At 43.4% G+C, this 16,986-nt stretch overlaps 1 protein-coding gene across 4 annotated transcripts in view; it reads right to left on the bottom strand.

The window, feature by feature from the left end:
• Window positions 1-6,720: 6,720 nt before the first annotated feature.
• The window catches only part of WASF1 (WASP family member 1), an 87,941-nt gene continuing 77,675 nt past the window's right edge, over window positions 6,721-16,986 (bottom strand). For 3 of the 4 annotated variants that reach the window (XM_054280531.1, XM_054280529.1, XM_054280528.1), the window contains exons 4-9: window positions 15,600-15,753; window positions 14,781-14,898; window positions 13,181-13,353; window positions 11,036-11,215; window positions 9,095-9,732; window positions 6,721-7,630 (exon numbers count right to left, since the gene is read on the bottom strand). In XM_054280531.1, the coding sequence (XP_054136506.1) occupies window positions 7,473-7,630; window positions 9,095-9,732; window positions 11,036-11,215; window positions 13,181-13,353; window positions 14,781-14,898; window positions 15,600-15,753 (1,421 nt within the window). In that variant the 3' untranslated portion in view covers window positions 6,721-7,472. The remainder of the gene's footprint in view (window positions 7,631-9,094; window positions 9,733-11,035; window positions 11,216-13,180; window positions 13,354-14,780; window positions 14,899-15,599; window positions 15,754-16,986) is intronic. The other variant, XM_054280530.1, reaches the window with a different exon arrangement.

Genomic DNA, 16,986 nt, shown 5'->3' with positions numbered 1-16,986 from the left:
AAGGCAGAACTCACAAGGTCTGTAAGTGCCATCCAATCTTGATGGATTCCACAGCTGCTGCTCACCCCTGCTCCTCTGCACTGACACCCCCAGGGGTGCAGGCAGGCCTGCCTGACACAGAGTGCTGTCTTTTGGGCTGGCAATTACAGTGCTTTCCCTCCTTCTCCCTTTCCTCTGTTAAATAAAGTGCTGGCAGCTGCAAGAGCCCAGCTGGCACGTGTGCTGAAGCGGCTGCAGACAAATGCACCCAGGCACTGTGGAGCACCCAGCCGTGCTTCTGAGCCTGCTCTGACACAGGGGGATGTTTCCTGATGCAAACCCCAGCACCTGCATTTCACACGAGAGGGCATAGCTATGTATTTTAGGAATAAATGCAGTGTGCAATCAGCATGCTGCCCTGGGCACAGTGGGAGTGAAGGAGCTTCCCAGGCAGGGAGGCAGCAGGAGCAGGGTCTTGCTCCCCATCTCCCCCTTGCAGAGAGAACATGGTCTGAACTTTTGCTCCAGCAATGCTAAGAATAATATATGAGATCAAAAGGCTAGTTTCATCCCCAGGGATTGCAAGTCTGCTGAAGGTTTGCTGTAGGAAGTAAGAGAAAAGCTGTTTTGGAAAAGCAGGAGTGTCTGAGAAGCAGTGGTGATGCTCTGCTCTATTTTTGGATGGCTTTCTGTCAAAAGCAGCAGTTTGCTAACCAGCTTCTGATGCCTTAAAGCATAGTGCTAGTTAAAACTGAAGGTTTGCAAGGGCCTGGTGGTTGCACTGGAAGAAATGTTTTCAGGTGCATTGATCCCAAATGAACTGATACATCCCCTTATCTCCACCTGATGAACAGGGGTGAAAGACAAAGGGCACAGAGCACCTCCAGCCCTGCTGTTGCCCCAGTGGAACCAGCCCTAAGCACAGGTTAGGCTGGCAATCTTGGGAACGTGAAATGGGTGCTGGAGAGCAGCACAGAAGTGGCTGCAGCCCAGGATGGATGCAAGCACAGCTCTCTGCTGGCTCCTTCTCACTGCTGTCCTGGTCTGTGCACAGCTCTGCTTCCTTTCATGTAATCAACAAATTAGCTTCTGTAATTTGCCTTACAAACAAGACTCTCATATACTCGCTGCCTTTTTTTTTTTTTTTTAGAGGTTTAGCAAGCAAACAGTGGGAGACCAAAGAATTAAAGCCATAAAGTAATCTGCATATAATCAGTAATTACCATGAATCAAACCCTCCTTCAGTTCAGCTGGTTATTATTTCCCTGATAATGTAATTCCCTGCATTGACAAAACTAGGAAATACTCATTTTCACCAGAACAGCAAATAATTTCCTGCTGTGCCCATAATACTGCAGTTTAGAGACTACATAAATCCAGCTAATGAAATCTATGGAGAATATGAGGACTACTTAAAACAGACTAAAAACCTGAAGAAGTAATTGCTCCCATGTGTGTTGTGAGGGGGGGGGGGGTTGTTTTGCCAGCAGACCTCTGCTAAACATTTCTTACAGGTGTCACTGGCTGGCCAGCACTGGGAGCTGATGTGGCTGACAGAGGGTGCTCCAGCAGGAATTTGTGATGTCTGAATGAGGGGTGGTGGTCACGTGGGGCTGCAGCCATGGGAGCCCCTTCAACCTTGCCCTTGTGGGATCTTCTCAGGTCTTGTGGCAGTGGCCACTGCTGGGGCAGAGCTTCAGCACACATCTTCCCGAAAATGCCTCCTGGTTTCAAGGGATGTGGAGTCAGCATTGTGGGGATAGGGCTGGCTGTACCCCCATTTGCAGGTTCTTCAGGAGAACCTCACATCCTGGGATTTGCAAGCTGCAGAGATGTGTCAAGTCAGTGGAAATCTTCAAAATCCAAGGAGGCATCAAAGCCTGGCCTTAACATTTCTGGGATTTAGGGTGGTAACTTTTCCATGTGACCCTAGAGGTCTCCATCAGAGGGATCTACAGAGTGAGTTGCAGGAGCTGTCTGGGAAGCCCAGATGGATTTGGCTGCTCCCTGAGCTGGACTCTCTTTGCTGTGGGAACAGAGTCTGAGTTGCTCTTTCTACCTCTGATTCATCCAAAGAAAATCACTGGCACTGAAACGTCCCTGGCAGGTGCTGGGGTGCATAGCCATCATGCAGGGAACAAAGTACACAGGAGCAAAGGAGTCCTCATGTTTTCTCCTAATTAACCACAGCTGGATTACTGCCAGGATCCCCACTGACCAGCAAAGGATGCTGGCTTGTGGGGAACAGCTGTCCTGTCTGGGAGCATTGCTAACTTTGTGCTTTTAAAACCCAGAAGATGCATCCTTATCTGGGCTGCAGTGTGAGGGGCAGCCTCTTGCCCAGGCTGCTTGATGGTCTCCTGCATCCCTGTGTGGGGCTGTGTGTCCTGCTGGTGATGCTTACAAGCTGGCTTTGGCTTTGCCAAAATGCAACTGGGAAAAATCCAGCCTCCAGCATTTGCTTGGCATGAAGGGGAATTTCTAAACTACGCTAGCATGCCAAGACCCAGGCTGTGAGCTGCTTTCTCACAAGGTTAGAAGTCTCAGGCAGTTTCTGGAGTTATTTCTGGTTGATATTGAAGTGCAAGATCAAGCTGTGATAATATGACACTGAGCATGGATCTCGTTCCACAGGAGGCACTGGGGTGGGTTGAGAAGGAGACCTGTTCTGAGATTTTAAAATTGTGGTGAAGGAAATGCCTTGCAGAGGAGTAGAAGTGGTTAAAACACAGTGGAAGATCTCATGAAAGGGAGGTATTTTTTTAGCTTTTCTTGGAATAATACTGTGGTGAAACTGTGCGAAAATGTCACAAGTTTTGCAATAAAGAACACTCTGACATCGAAGGCATTAAAACGGGAGAGGTGGGAAATGAAAACGACCTGTCTGTAGGGGGCACTCAGCTGCCTTGTGTCTGAAAGGGAAGTTACTGAACCATCAGGTAAAGAAAGGCAAGGGGAATACTCAGCCCCATTTGGTGAGAGATTCTTGATGACTTCTCTGATCTGTACCCAGACACTTCCAGTTGTCAAAAGAAGGTAGCTGGAGCAATTGCTCAGAGCCTGCAAATACGGTAAAAATAAGAATTTAGACGAAATGGGATGGATGCAATTTTCTTTAGAGGCTGTTACTGATGCTGCTGTCAAGGGGTGCTGGCAGCTGAGGAACATGAGCGATGAGTAATGTGGCGGAGCCCATTCTCCAGGCACAGGAATCAGCACGGGGGAAAAGCCTCGCTGTATCTGCTCTGTACCCCAGTGCCCATCTCCTGAGGCTTGTCCGTGTGTCCTCTTCCAGCAGCAGCTGGGGTGGGGATGAGAATGCCCTGCCTGCTCCTGGGCAGTGCCTGGCGGTGCTGCCGGGCATTCCCTGAGCCCCGCGAGCTGCCTGCCAAGCCCCGGCTCACGGGAGCTGCCCAAAGTAATCCCCGAGCCGCCAGGAGCCTGCCTTTGAAACACCTAAACCCGACCCAGCTCATTGGGGCTGGGCGAGGGTGGGGAGAGCAGTCCCAAGCAGCTCAGAGGACAGATGGAGGGAACTCACCTCTCCCGAGGGCTGGTGTGTGCTCAGGAAGCAGTTTGGGAATCAGGGAGGTCTCTCCAAGCTGCAGCCCCTAAGAGCGTGTGAAAGGCTCCTGTGGGCAGACTCCCAGCCCGGAGAATCCTTCAAGTGTGAAAAGTGGCCAGGAGGGGAAAGGAGAGGGACAATTGGCAGAGGCGACAAAAAGGAGGATCACTGTCGCTGCTACCCCTGGTCTCTGGTTGTGATTCCTCTCCTGGTGTTAAATGCCCGCGTTTGCAGAAGAGGATCGGGGAGAGTAAAACTCGTTCTGGCCTGCAGCTGAGGAGACAAAGCGGACACTTGATGGAGCTCGAGTTGAATTTCTGTCTCATCTCGCTGGTGCAGCCCTGGGCAGCAGAGCCGGTGCCGAGGCTTCGCCTCCGGGTCTCCCCTTGGAACCGCCGCGGTTTGTGGCAGTGCCGGGATCGGGGCTCTGCTGCTGCCGTAACCCGCACTGCTGTGGGAATGCTGCTGTGAGCTGCGCCCGCCTGCCAAACAGGGCATTCTGCACCATCCTGAGCCCCTCTCGTGGGGATCCATGGGCTGGGGACACTGAGTATGGCAGAGTCTGTTCCCAGGCAGACAAAGGCTCACAGCCCCAGGGAAATGCCGTGGGATGCACTTCAGGGGGGGCAGCTGCATCCAAGCCAGGACAGTTCCATCATCCTGAGGAGTCTGTTGCAAAGCCTTGGGGATTGTGGGTACCTGTTGGCACACTTGGGTCCCAGACAGTCAATGGTGCGCCAGTGTCCACCTAAATCCTGAGGAGTGCACTCCCATGTAACATGCACAAAAGAATAATTTTATCAATTAAAGGCCTTTTAATGCCTCCTGATTTCAAAATCCCACTTTACTGAGAGATAACATAATCCCTTAATAATACCTGGTATTTAATGGTTACTGTTCATATCACACTGCTACAAAAAAACTCCAAAATTATGTCTCTTTTTAATTTTTGCTTCTTCAGTCCTTGTTCTCTTCCATTTACTGATTTGTTTTTGGTTTGTCCATGATAGCTGCATTGTTACTGTTTTATCTTTTGATGAAACCCCCGAGTGACCAATTCTGCCCCTCCCTAGTCGTCTGCCACCAAGCAGAATTTGTTTCTTCTATGCACTTTATATTGTTCTTCCCCCCTGCCCCCCATTCTCAGTAGGAGAGGTAAATAATTTTTAACTGTCCCAGATTACAGTTTGAGAAAAGGGTGAAGACAAAGGTTTCTCTTCACTTATATGGAACATTACTGACACATTATTTTTGCGTCAGACTTCAAGCCTTGGTTTTAACCAGCTGCTGCAAATGTACAGAGGTAAACAACAGACTCCGTAAACAGTTCAATACAGAAATCTTGATTTAGTACCTTACAAGACAAAGCAATCAATAATCTATTACACATCTAATCACAGGCATGAAGAGCCCGGCAGCCCTCTGCACAGCATTCCACCAAACGAGGAAGGCGGCTGGAGACCACAGTAAGAGGGACACAAATCACCGAGACTGCAAATGCATGGCTCAGGAGCTGATCTACAAACACAAATATTCAAATTCAACAATCACCTCTTGCTACTAGTGAATCATGCTATTGCTATCTGGAGACCAGTTGCTATGGCAGATAGCTGTAGCAGTGGCAGAAGGCCAAGAATCCTGCCTTTGAAATGTTAACTGAATTTAACTCTTGACTTTTCACAGGCAAGGTTCATTACTTTGTGTGACTGTGTCATATTACATGAGTGCTTTATCTGCCCTGGGTACCAGCTTGGAAGGGATATTATTAATCAGCAGGACAGCAAAACAGATCAATAACAACTATTTGTCAATAAGAATTTTTTTTTTTAATACCTTCAAGTCTGCTATGTGATAGCTGCAGTTACAGTTAGGGTGTCTTTTTGCTTTAATTTCTTCCCTTTTTCTTCATTTTATGTAAGTTATATGCAGTTCACAGTTCCTGGACACACTCAGAGCACACCCACCTATGCAGGCATGACGGTGAGATGCTCTAATTCGAACAGTTAGAGCCTGGGTACAGAAATACTGCTGCTCCATTTAAGTGGCAATGTAGGCTGCTTTCTGTGATACCCACCAGAAAAATCAGTTTATAGAGAGTTGTGCAAGGAATGGGTATAAATATCAGTTGAAATGAAATTTTGTGAATGGCAGAACTAACTACACATGAAATTCAGGTTCTTTTCAGCTGCCTGGAGTGTAGATCTTGGTCCCTGGCTAAAGGGGAGCAGTGGTGGCATACAATGCACTTTGCTTTATGATCTCAAATCTTTACAGCTGCAACAATAGGATCCCACATTTAGCTTCTGGACAAGTTAGGTTTGGTGAGTTAGGATTACTGAGATCCAAGGAAACACCATCAAATATGCAGAAGTGGCTCTGACATCCTTTCTTTACCATTACAATGAGGGGTTAAGCAGGACACACACTTGGGAAGTCAATGGAGAACAACAGAACAAACCAGAGGGTGTTACTGTGAAAAAACTCAAGAGAGAGCAGGGCACACATATCTGCAGCCATAGTTACAAACATGCAGATTCACAAATTGTGACAATATTTTTTCTTCCACAAAACTAACAAAGGTGTTACTGCTGCAGTTGAGAGTCTTGAGTACAGCAGGCCACGTGCAAAATCACACTGGAGGCTGAGATGGTGACAGTGAGGCTGGAAGGGTTGCTGTACACTGCTCCTACCCCAGTGTATCCCTCGGGAGTTTTGCCCAATTCCAAGAGAAGGCTAACAAGCACATGTCCCTGCAAGCTGGTTTGTAACACATAGAACATTTAATGTTCCACCTTCAAGAAATCTCAATCTGACCTTCAAGACTTCTTATCCTCTATTACAGGATTCCATCTTCCAAGAACAAGATCACAGGATAAGAGAGCTCTTGCACCCTCTCATGCTTCCCTACTCAACAGGCTTTTGGCTATGTGCTCAGACTTGAAGGAGTTATTCCAGGGAAGAGAAACACAAAAGATGTGCAAAACATGCACTGCACTGCTAGACAGCACTTTAAAAATCATCTTTCATCAATCATGATTTTAACTGCTGCATCTCATCAAGATACACTGATGAGGAAATACTTTAACTTTGTCCACCACAGATTAAATACCAGAAAACCAAGGATCTCTCAGGTACACCAGTGAAAAGCAGGCTTCATTGAAAGGCCAACACCCAGGAACATTTAAAATGAACCATTTATTAAATCAAACTGTTATTTTAACAGTTACATAAGTTACACAGCATGTTTAAGTCAAAAGATTTCACAAGGAAAAAAAAACTTTAAACTTTTATTATGCAGGCAAAAATAGTACCACACAATATGTACCTGGGAGGGAAGAAGGGAAGGGGAATCTCTAAACATTCAAATAAGGCCATAATTATTTAAAAACAACAATAAAACAATAATAAACCCCCCCAAAGATCCATTTGCTTTTCAGTGTGTTCAGTGCTGCTAACTATATGTACTTTTAGTATACAGGTGTGATCGAGGCAGTGATATTTTGATAGCTAGGTTTAATGTTTTAAAACACTATCAGAAGTGGAATAAGGCTCATTAGTACATACAGCTGCCCTTGGAATGTCAATCTCAGTTGCCTTCATCAACTTAAAATTCACAAAGTGCACAGTTAAGATATGCCAAAAAATTGAAACTGCTACTCTACCAACAGCTGCCCATGCTTAATACTTAGTGGTCTATTGGAACAAAGTATGTTCTTTCAAAAGAGATGTGTAAGAAGAGCCACTGTAAAACATTTAGTTTTGAAGATGCACTAGGAGCTCTTTGTAAACTGAAAAGTAGAAAAACATGGATTAATTATGTTAAGAAAAGAATACAAAAAACACTAGAAATGACCATCAAACTTCCAAAGAACAAGCACCACAATGGACATTAGCATTCGATTTTGCAGTGTACAGCAATGTAATAATTTTACTCTAGCCAATCTACTTCATCAAATTCTGAATCATCTTCTGAATCACTGTACTCCACAGCGATGCGACGGGAGAGGATGGTGGCGACGTCGTTCTCAATGCGCTCGTGCTTCGCTTCTTGCTCCCGCTGCTCCTCCACTTTGCGGAGCTGAATGCCTGGGAACAGCAGAGCACAAACATGTCACCCTCCTCCTTCCCCACTGCACAGGATCTAGGTCATGATTCACAGAATGCTTTGCAATCGAACATGAATACACAGGATGCTGTCCTGCTCAGGTAGAATTTTTTTTGTCAAGCTTTTAAAGAGAAGAATGTCAGAATTGCAGTGGCAGACAAGATCTTGAGTCTGTCTACTCCAATATCCTGGTTCTGATTTTCTATTAAAATACATTTTTAGTACCACTCTAAGTGATTTTGCTATTTGCATTTTTTAGACTCTCTATTCATAATTTTAATGAAAGTTTATAGCGATTTGTCCTGAAGACAGGACCTCTTGTAACTCTTTTTTTTAATCATGTAATGATTTGGTTTGGGATAAAGTATTACTTGGATATCAAAGCTGTGGTAACTCAAGCCTTTGTTTTTTGGGTATGACTCGGTCAAAAGTGTCCTCAGCAATCACCAAGATTATACCAGCAGGCTCTATTTTCTCATTTTTGCTGACATTGTCTACACATTTTCAGGTACCCCTGTTGTACTCAGCTGTTGTCAACATTTCTTTAGACTTCAATGATGTTACCAATTCATGTGTATATAGGCATGCAAAAATATTTCGAATTAGTGCTATGGCCTATCTGCTGATATTACAGTACCATACAGATTCTGTGCTGTGCTACAGTGCAGGGGAAGAGAAGAAGAATGTAGGACTTGAAACATTTGAGAGATCTTAACTACTGAAAGACACCGCACCATCAAACAGCAGCACACACCAATGTGTGCTCCGATGCCAGTGGGGATTTTCCTGGCCATGGGCACCGTAAGCTGAAAGGTGCAGCTGGCACACACAGCTCCTCATGAGATCATCAGGAAAACACTGCCCTGCAGCTCTGCCCTTCTCTTGCACTCTGCCATGGGTACCCTGTAATGCAAAGGCTGCTCCACTACTGCACTGACATCAGTGTCCAGATCAGATACTTAACAGCTTGAGGTCTTCAGCAATGATTTCTGAATGTCACTTATATCTTGTAATACAGTGACAGATGATCAAAATTCCAATGCCAATTGATCCGTTTCCCTTTTATCTAACAGTCTGTGAAAACCAATGTTTTTGTCTTCTACACAATTTGTAGATGATCAGAAATAGCTACATTTGCAGGTAAACGGAAATGGAAAGATAATCTCCACAGATCATCTACAAACACACGTACTTCTTTCTGTAATCTAACTTCCACAGAGAACCAGGTTTGCCATCCAAACTAAACATCTGATAAGTGAAATTACAAATTGAAAAAAACCCGTCTACTTGGCAATGTACACGCTGTAGGGGATAGAAAACAGAAACAGACTTGAGATGCATTCCCGTAACTTCTTACACATGTGAAACATTCCATGTCTCAAAGGTCACGTGTATTTAGCAGGTTTCTGAGATGGTTCTGTTTGCTGTGTAATAGCCAACGTTACCTTTTCGTATTGCTTCCAGCAGAACGCTCCTAGCATCACTGATCACAGGCAGAGTTGAAGGATGGCGTTTGGGCTCAGGAGCAGGAATCACTTGGGATGGTGGAGACGGAGGCATTATGGGTGCATGAGGGCCAGGGACAATGGTTGTGGCAGGAGGGTGCAGGACAGGAGGAGGGTGAGAGAGGTTTGCAACTGTGACAGGGGAGGAGGGTCGGATGCCAGGAGGAGGCAGGGGAGGAGGTGGGGGTGGTGGAGGAAGTCCCTGAACTTCAGCTTGTGGAGGAACGGGGTGAACAGGCAGAGCTTCGCACACCTGGGCGGCTCTGGTGACTGGGGGAGAGGGCTGTGCTAGGGGAGGAGCCACTGGAGGCGGAGCTGGATGAAGAACTCCAGGAGCTATCTGGAGAGGAGCTGGCGGAGGCGGCACAGCTGGGGCCTGCAGAGCAGCTGTGGGAGGGGGTGGTGGCGGTGGGACTGGGGGTGGAGGGGTGGAAGTCATTGCAGCTCTTAAGGATGAAGTCGACAAGGCGGATGGGAGAGGTGGTGGTGGTGGAGGAGGAGGAGTGGGGCTCACAAACACCGGTGTTCTGCCTGTTGCTGGTGACTGAGGACGATTTTCTACCAAGCCAGGAGTAGAACTGCAACATCCAATAACAGAACAAAGATATTAGAGCTAGAGAGTGGAAAAATAGTAATAGATTAACTTCTGCAACTTTAGAACATTGAAACCTGGGCATTAAAGAGCATTATGTGCTATGATGACTTCAGGGTGTTTGTCCACACCTCATAAATAAGAATGTCCAATTTTCAGTATGGAGCTTGCAACGGGTTTCCAAAAGACCTCTGCTCAAATTCAGCTATTAACCAAATCTATGTTCTTATACAGTGCATCTTGCTCGAAGATTTCCTATACCTTTGATATAATCCTTCCCTGTTGTCCCTAAGTAAATCCAAATTATTTTTCTCAAGTCAGGGAACTAGCAGTTGATTAACTGTTTTGGTTCATAGAACTTTAAAACCAAAACAAAACAATGCAAACAATGAGAACAAGTTAATTTGAAATATATATTTAAGGTGTGATGAAAAAATGAGTGGGACTAATATTAAAGGTCATCAATGCTGCATACAGAGAGGTACAGTTATATGCTAGATACTCATTACAGGACAATAAATAGGTGAACTGAAGAAACAAGAGAGAACAGTAAATTTATTTTCCTGAAAGACCACTAGAGGATTTCTTTAAACTGTTGTGGTAAATTAATCTAAAGAGTTATGCATTTTTGTGTATGATCTCCTAAGCAGCAAATATCACCCATTTCAAGACACTAACATCTTGCTGATGTAACAATCCCATCTGAATCAGCTATCCACTATTTTAAGTTGTATGTGCCTGACCATAAAATAAGACTTTTGGTATAAAAAAATAGGGGAGTGACAAAGAAATTTTCATCTCTAGAAAATATTCTATGTATGTATCCACTTCTGAAAAGGTACAAAGAAGTAGGGAAAAAAAACCACTTTGGGAGAGAGAAGCACTTACAATTTAGCAAATGCAATGAATGCATAGTTTTGACAGCTGTCTTACTGTGATATATTCTTCCTTTCATGTAGGCTGAAACACATCTCAGTTGTACAAATTTCCAAAACTCCAAAGCTACATCCTGAAATGCCAACATATTTCACAGAAGCATTTTCCATACAGTTTTTGGTCTTGCCATTTAACTCAGAAGGCAACACGGTCGCAGTGTTGATGGCAAGCTGAGGCTTTTCTCCACCCTATGGGATTTAGGTGCCGGCCTTCCCAGCCAGCTCCCGGCGGCCCCGTTCCTGCAGGCACGCCGGGGTTCATGGGCAGCACAGCAATAATGCTGACAGCCATTGGCAGGGATGGATAACCACAGCAGCCCCAGGAGAAGGGCACGTGGCCCCTGTGGCCGGTACCTGACGCAGGGGGGCACGGGCTTGGCCTCGGCCGCGCCGTGCATGGGGGGCGGTGGCGGCGGCTCGTGGGGCCGCACCAGCACGCGCTCCTCGGCTCTGCTCAGCAGCTCGGACATCTGGCTGTAGGGCAGGGCAGAAAGGGAATACGACCCGTCAATGTGGTCCACGTAGGCCTGGGATCTGTAAGAAACAGGGAGAAATGATCCAATTCACCTTCAGTAGGAGGCAGTGTCAGTGCCCTCAGCCGCTGTGCTACACTTCAGTCTGATTCTGAATGCAAGTATCTTCTCTCCACTGGTGTTGCATATTATACAGTGTGGCTTTTCAATAATTCATCTCACTTTCCCTGTTATTACTTCTAGCAGCTCAAGGGTTTGATTTTGACAGGTATATCAGATAGTTTCTACACCATGTGTGTGACCTTAGTGTTTATTAGACACATTATTTTGAGTTAAATAAACACAGCAATACAATCAGAACTCCTCTTCTTTTACAACATTCATGAAACATCCATCGATGTTAGAGTGGTAGAATTTACAACTGAATAATTTAGCTGAACTTCTGTCAGAGGATCTTTATTACAATATATACAGAGAACTTGCTGCTTTAATAGACACAGGACTCAATCAATATCTACTATTGAGTACTAGCACTAAATAAAGATGATTCAACTTGTTAATGGCAACTTTAGACACACCTCAAGGATCTGATCAGTTAGTAAATTTTAATTAACTATTCAATTACAGAATTTTATTTAAAAAAATTCTATTAAATTCAGAGCAAAAGTGTTTGTAGAACACTTTCCAACAAGTAGAGCAACACTCTACATTTCCACATATTGCCACCACTGTAGCACCTAAGCCTATTAAATTCTTCAGGGGTGAAAATCTTTCTCATTTATTTCAAAGTATGGTGCTGTTCTGTATCTGAACAACATGTTCTGCACATGCAGTGCTCCCAAGCACTTCAGCATTATTAATAACTGCATTACTAGTACTGAGATAATCAAGGTTTAGGCCAGGGTCCTGGATATAAAACAAGCATGTCTAAAGTGGAACCCAACATACAACATAACAAAAGGACAGCAGGAAAGCAGATGTTTCTGCCAATGACTTGACACAGCAGCTTACAGAGATTCTATAAAGCTGTTCCTAGAAAAATGCTAATCACCATAACTTAACTTGTACCCCACTGAGTGAAACGCACTGAGAGCATTTTCCATTCTGAATTGAGCTAAGTTTTTTACAAGCAGGTTTTTCTATTTTTCACGCAACAAACACTCTCTCCTAGAGTTGTCATAATTACTCACCACACCATCACTACTGAGCTTGTTTGAAGGCCTTACAAAGCTAAACAAAATACTCTCTTATGGTGTGCTTTTGACCACAGAAAGATAGGGGAAAAAATTAACCAGTTTTTGGGAGGAAAATGAATACTTTTTAATTAAAAAAAAAAACAACAAAACACCCAAAACTCCCAAACCAAAAGTTATCCCCAAATTGCCTAACATTACTTGTCAGCCCTCTTTGCTATTAGATGTTTCTTGGCTGGTAAAACTGGCTTGATTTTGCACCAAGACCAGAAGCATAAGCACAGCAGGTGCTTGCCATGTGAAATGCTACTTTTAGCCACCAGCAAATACACGCTGTGAAATGAGAATTCAACAGGTTGGATTTTGTAATAGGCTATAGCCAGAAATGTCAATCAAATCAGGGATTTGTTCAAGAGTAAAGGGAAGCTCAGCATTCTCATTTGAGTTCCAAGTGGACGTTTGTTCACATCACACACACGATATAGTCTTGGCAGTGTCTGCTTAAGAAAAATCAAGAGGCTGGAACAATGGGGATTTTGTGGGTCAGGACTGGAATGCAGTGACACACCTGGGACACTACACCTCCATCAAGCTACAGAGGCCAGCACATCCTCAAGGATACAATGAGGATACATGGTACCCTTAAAAACAACAACATAGTAACTACTCCTGTATAGACACACTAAGAATTTCAGAACTGACTTTTGGTCAAGCTAAATCAGTGATTTCCAGTGCATTTCAAGGGGAACAGTAGCATCTCGTCACTGACCACTTCTCATGCATGTTCACAGTATGAATACACTTCATAAAGGATAGAAAAAACAAAAAGGAACCTTGATTCAAAATGTGAAGCTGGGCCATTAGCAACTTCAATGTGCTTATGTAAGAGGTTAGCATCATCTTCTGCCAGCTCTGGACCTTGGGCTAGCTTCTGCCACTCTCTCCGTCTGTCATGAGGTGCCCTTGGCACTTTCTCTGGTTCGTGAGGGCGATCTAGATTTTTCTGCTGTAGGAGAGTTGTGCAAACAAAACTGACAACTGAGACAGTGGTTTTTAATTACTTGCATATAAACATCAGCCACAAAATTATGAAAAACAATCTCATTTCAAATGCAAGAAAAATTTGCTTTCAGGCTAAACATAATATGTAGACCAGAAAGACTTGTAAGAGTCAGAAACATCAGACTAGTGGCTAACAACCTGAATAATATGGAGAAAAATACCTGTTTAAGTAGCTTTTCATTCTAAGTCTGAAATCAAATTATATATCTGACACTCATATTTACTCTCTCTACTACATATGAAACATACAGAATAATGGTCAAATAAAAAAGTAGCATTACCATTTACAAAAGTGCTTGTTTAATTTTAAGAAAATATAAGCAACAGTCGCTTGCCCACCCAGGGACGCCAAAATATTGGAATAAGAATCCAATATTATCAGTTAGATGGTGCCTGGGCCAGTCTGACCCTCGCTGCTGGGCCAAAGGCAGCAACTGTGGTGTAAATCACCCCAGAGATACCTTGGCTGCTGGAGATTGCAGCTGGGCACTGAGCAAGTCTAGGCTTGTCAGGAACTCCGTTTACCTCAGGAGAGAGAGCTTCTGGCGATGGTGAAGAGAAAAAGGAGAGGATTCCGCTGGAAGGTTTAATGTCCAGAAGTTTATTCCATGGTTACAGAGGTCTGGACGGCAGCAGCTGCTCCAGCAGAGAATAACGAGCACATGGCCTGATCACCTTTTAAGCTCCCCGGGCAGGGGGAGGGGGGGGACAGGTGAGCACCAACCAGGTGAAAGGGGCGGGGTCTCAAGGGACGAGGGACACCTAGACATAAGCCAATGACCCCTGGGCATAGGGGCATCTTTTGAACTTGACCAATCACAGGATGCCTTGCTGGAATGTTAAGCCTGACTGACACAACACACTAAGCAAGGGGGCGAGGGGGAAGGGAGAGGCATATAGGCACACCTGGGAAAGGGACCCAGAAGCTTAAGACACACCGCAACAAGCAACGTGTTTTATTCCTACTAATTTCTTTCTAGTTTAAACATATCTATTAGAATGTCATTCAAGCTTTTTCACCTGTAAGACTGTAAAAACTTTGTCTTACAAAACAAATGTTCAAGTGAAACTCTTTACTCCTGCTGCATTCCTCCTTCTTTTCTGAATCATTGCTAGAGTACTTACAAACTTTGGCAAAAGTTGGTTATGTTAAGACAGCGTGAAAGCTTTAGGTCCTTCTATAATATTTTACTCCTGCTGCTATTATTATTATTATTTAATTGTTTAAGTTGGTGGAACTGAATGAATACAAGCAGCTTTAGTTGAATAGATGGCTCTGTCAAGTCTGCATTGTTATTAAAGTACCACATCTGCAAGCAAACCCTTTCTAGGAAAAAACAAAGAGAAGCCATATAAAGTTAACATACGTACCTTCTGCTTCCTCTTTTCTTTTCTTTTGTCCTCTGTGTCCTGCAACATTTTTTCCTTCCACAGATCAAAGAAATATGAAGGATTGGTATAGAACTTCAAACCCTCTTTTCCATCATCCCTGAAATACAGTGACACAAATAGAGCATACTGTTTCTTTGACAAGACACGAATCCAAACATTAAGACAAAGCAAGGGCATGTTAAGGAATATATAGTATCCCAGACCCTGAAATGTTTTACTGAGGAACACAAAAGAGGTGATCATTGACCTCCTGCACCAACACTTTTTACTATCTTTCCTGGCATTCAAAGTCCTAATTTTAGAAAGATAACTTTAACACAAGCCAAAGGAAAAAAAAAACCAGTGTCATAAATCAGAGAACTCCCACTCCAATAACTCAAATCTTGCTGTTAAAATATTGATTTTGTGTGGCTGCTTATGTTCAGCTACTGATTCAAACTGAATCTCTGGGACAGCAAACAATATTCATTTCCATTGAAGACCCTTCTTTCTACACACTTACCTGTTTAATTTCTTCACTTCACACGCAAGTACATTATATGGTTTAATAAATACAGAATTTAAAAATTACTTTTTTCCTACCATGTTACACTGAGTTAAGATTTGAGTAAAATGGAGTAAAATTTCAATGCTTACAATGTCTTCTGCTGCTCTCATTCCTCCAGCAGCTTCACAGTTTTCTAGCCTGGCTCCTTAAATATTCAAGTGCTACTCCATGTGAGCAAGGTGCCTGGATATATCCTCTCTATTACATAAAATAAGCTAGGCATTAATTTGGATCAATTTAGTTTCACTAACCTGTAAGGGGTGAGAATGTTAAGCGGAGGAGGCTGCTCACAAATGTCGTAAGTTTCTTGCAAAGGAATTGGCAGAGTTTTGCGGTCAAACAGCTGCTGGTCTTGAATCGTGGAGCTCCGGAAAGCTTTTCTCATGGTAATGTCCTGCAGTGACACTGAAAGGGGACATTGCCATTTAAAAAATCTCACCAGATACATTTTGTTTGGATTAATCTAGAATTACCTGATGTTGGTTAAAATATAAAGCACTACTGCTTGCATCTTGGGCCTTTTACAGCAAATACAGATTCATCTAGCACTATTGCCGTGGCAAGATATTGTCAGACTGTGTGACAAACATGGCTCTAATGTTCTAGCACATCATCCTCTATTTAGCTTCACAGGAAATTTTTCTCACCTAAATAGATATCAGAACTATGTCTCTCCTAAGTAGTTCAACAAATTGCATACTGTAGCTGTAAAATATCATTCAGTAGTTCAGAAGTACCTAATAACATTTACCAACTCTATTTCACAATCCTTTTGCTATGAAAAACTACTCTCTACCTTGAGGTATAGATTTTACCTTTATGGCATCAGCAAGCCAAACTTTGCATTCCTTGCATGTAGGCAGCAGTTCCACTGAGGGCCCACTGAGATGCCAAACCAGAAAATCACTTAAGCTTATGCTACTGAGATCAATGGGCTTTAATGGGAGGTAATTCTGTGTTGCAACACATGAAAATAGTCAAATGCTTTTTAATCTGTTTAATCAACATGAGCCTTCTCTGTATAATTCAGAGCCACCTTGACTTTTAAGCACAGTCGTTAGGAATAATCAATTACCTTTATGTAAGATCCACAGGAAAACAATACTACATGAACACAACACATTAAACAGGGATTTCAACTATTTTTATCCACTCCTGGTAAAGTCTACATATCTATCTTTCTTGATTTCAGCCTACATATCTATCTTTCTTGATTTCAAAAGAATCTTTTCTGTTACATTAAAATTTAGATAAAGATTAATGGAAAAGTAACCACAACTGATAAGCTTTGCACTTTTAATTCTGGAAACAGTATACCTATTTAGTCTCATATTTCTCTCCCTCCCTGCTCTTCAGTTACCACACCTGTGAAGTCCAGGTGTGCCTAAAAGCTACCCTTGCAACCAGCATGAGACATCCATTAGATAAAGCAGCAGATCTTTTCATTACCTTGGGCTCTTTTTTTAAAATCACAAACAATGCTGAAAACAGTTTTCTGACATCGTAGTAAAGAGTACTTTCAGCACATACATTTTATCTATAAATAATTATGTTTATTTCATAGAAACAGGGTGGTAGTAATGCCCCTTTATGCAAGATGAGAGGACAACTCTACCCCTATCACTAGGGCCTTTGGCA

Source organism: Melozone crissalis, unplaced genomic scaffold, assembly GCF_028551555.1.
Source record: "Melozone crissalis strain CALT ecotype California unplaced genomic scaffold, PUWL_Pcris_2 ptg000027l_1, whole genome shotgun sequence".
In the NCBI taxonomy this organism is placed as follows: domain Eukaryota; kingdom Metazoa; phylum Chordata; class Aves; order Passeriformes; family Passerellidae; genus Melozone; species Melozone crissalis.
This window is presented reverse-complemented; position numbering and strand designations above follow the sequence as displayed.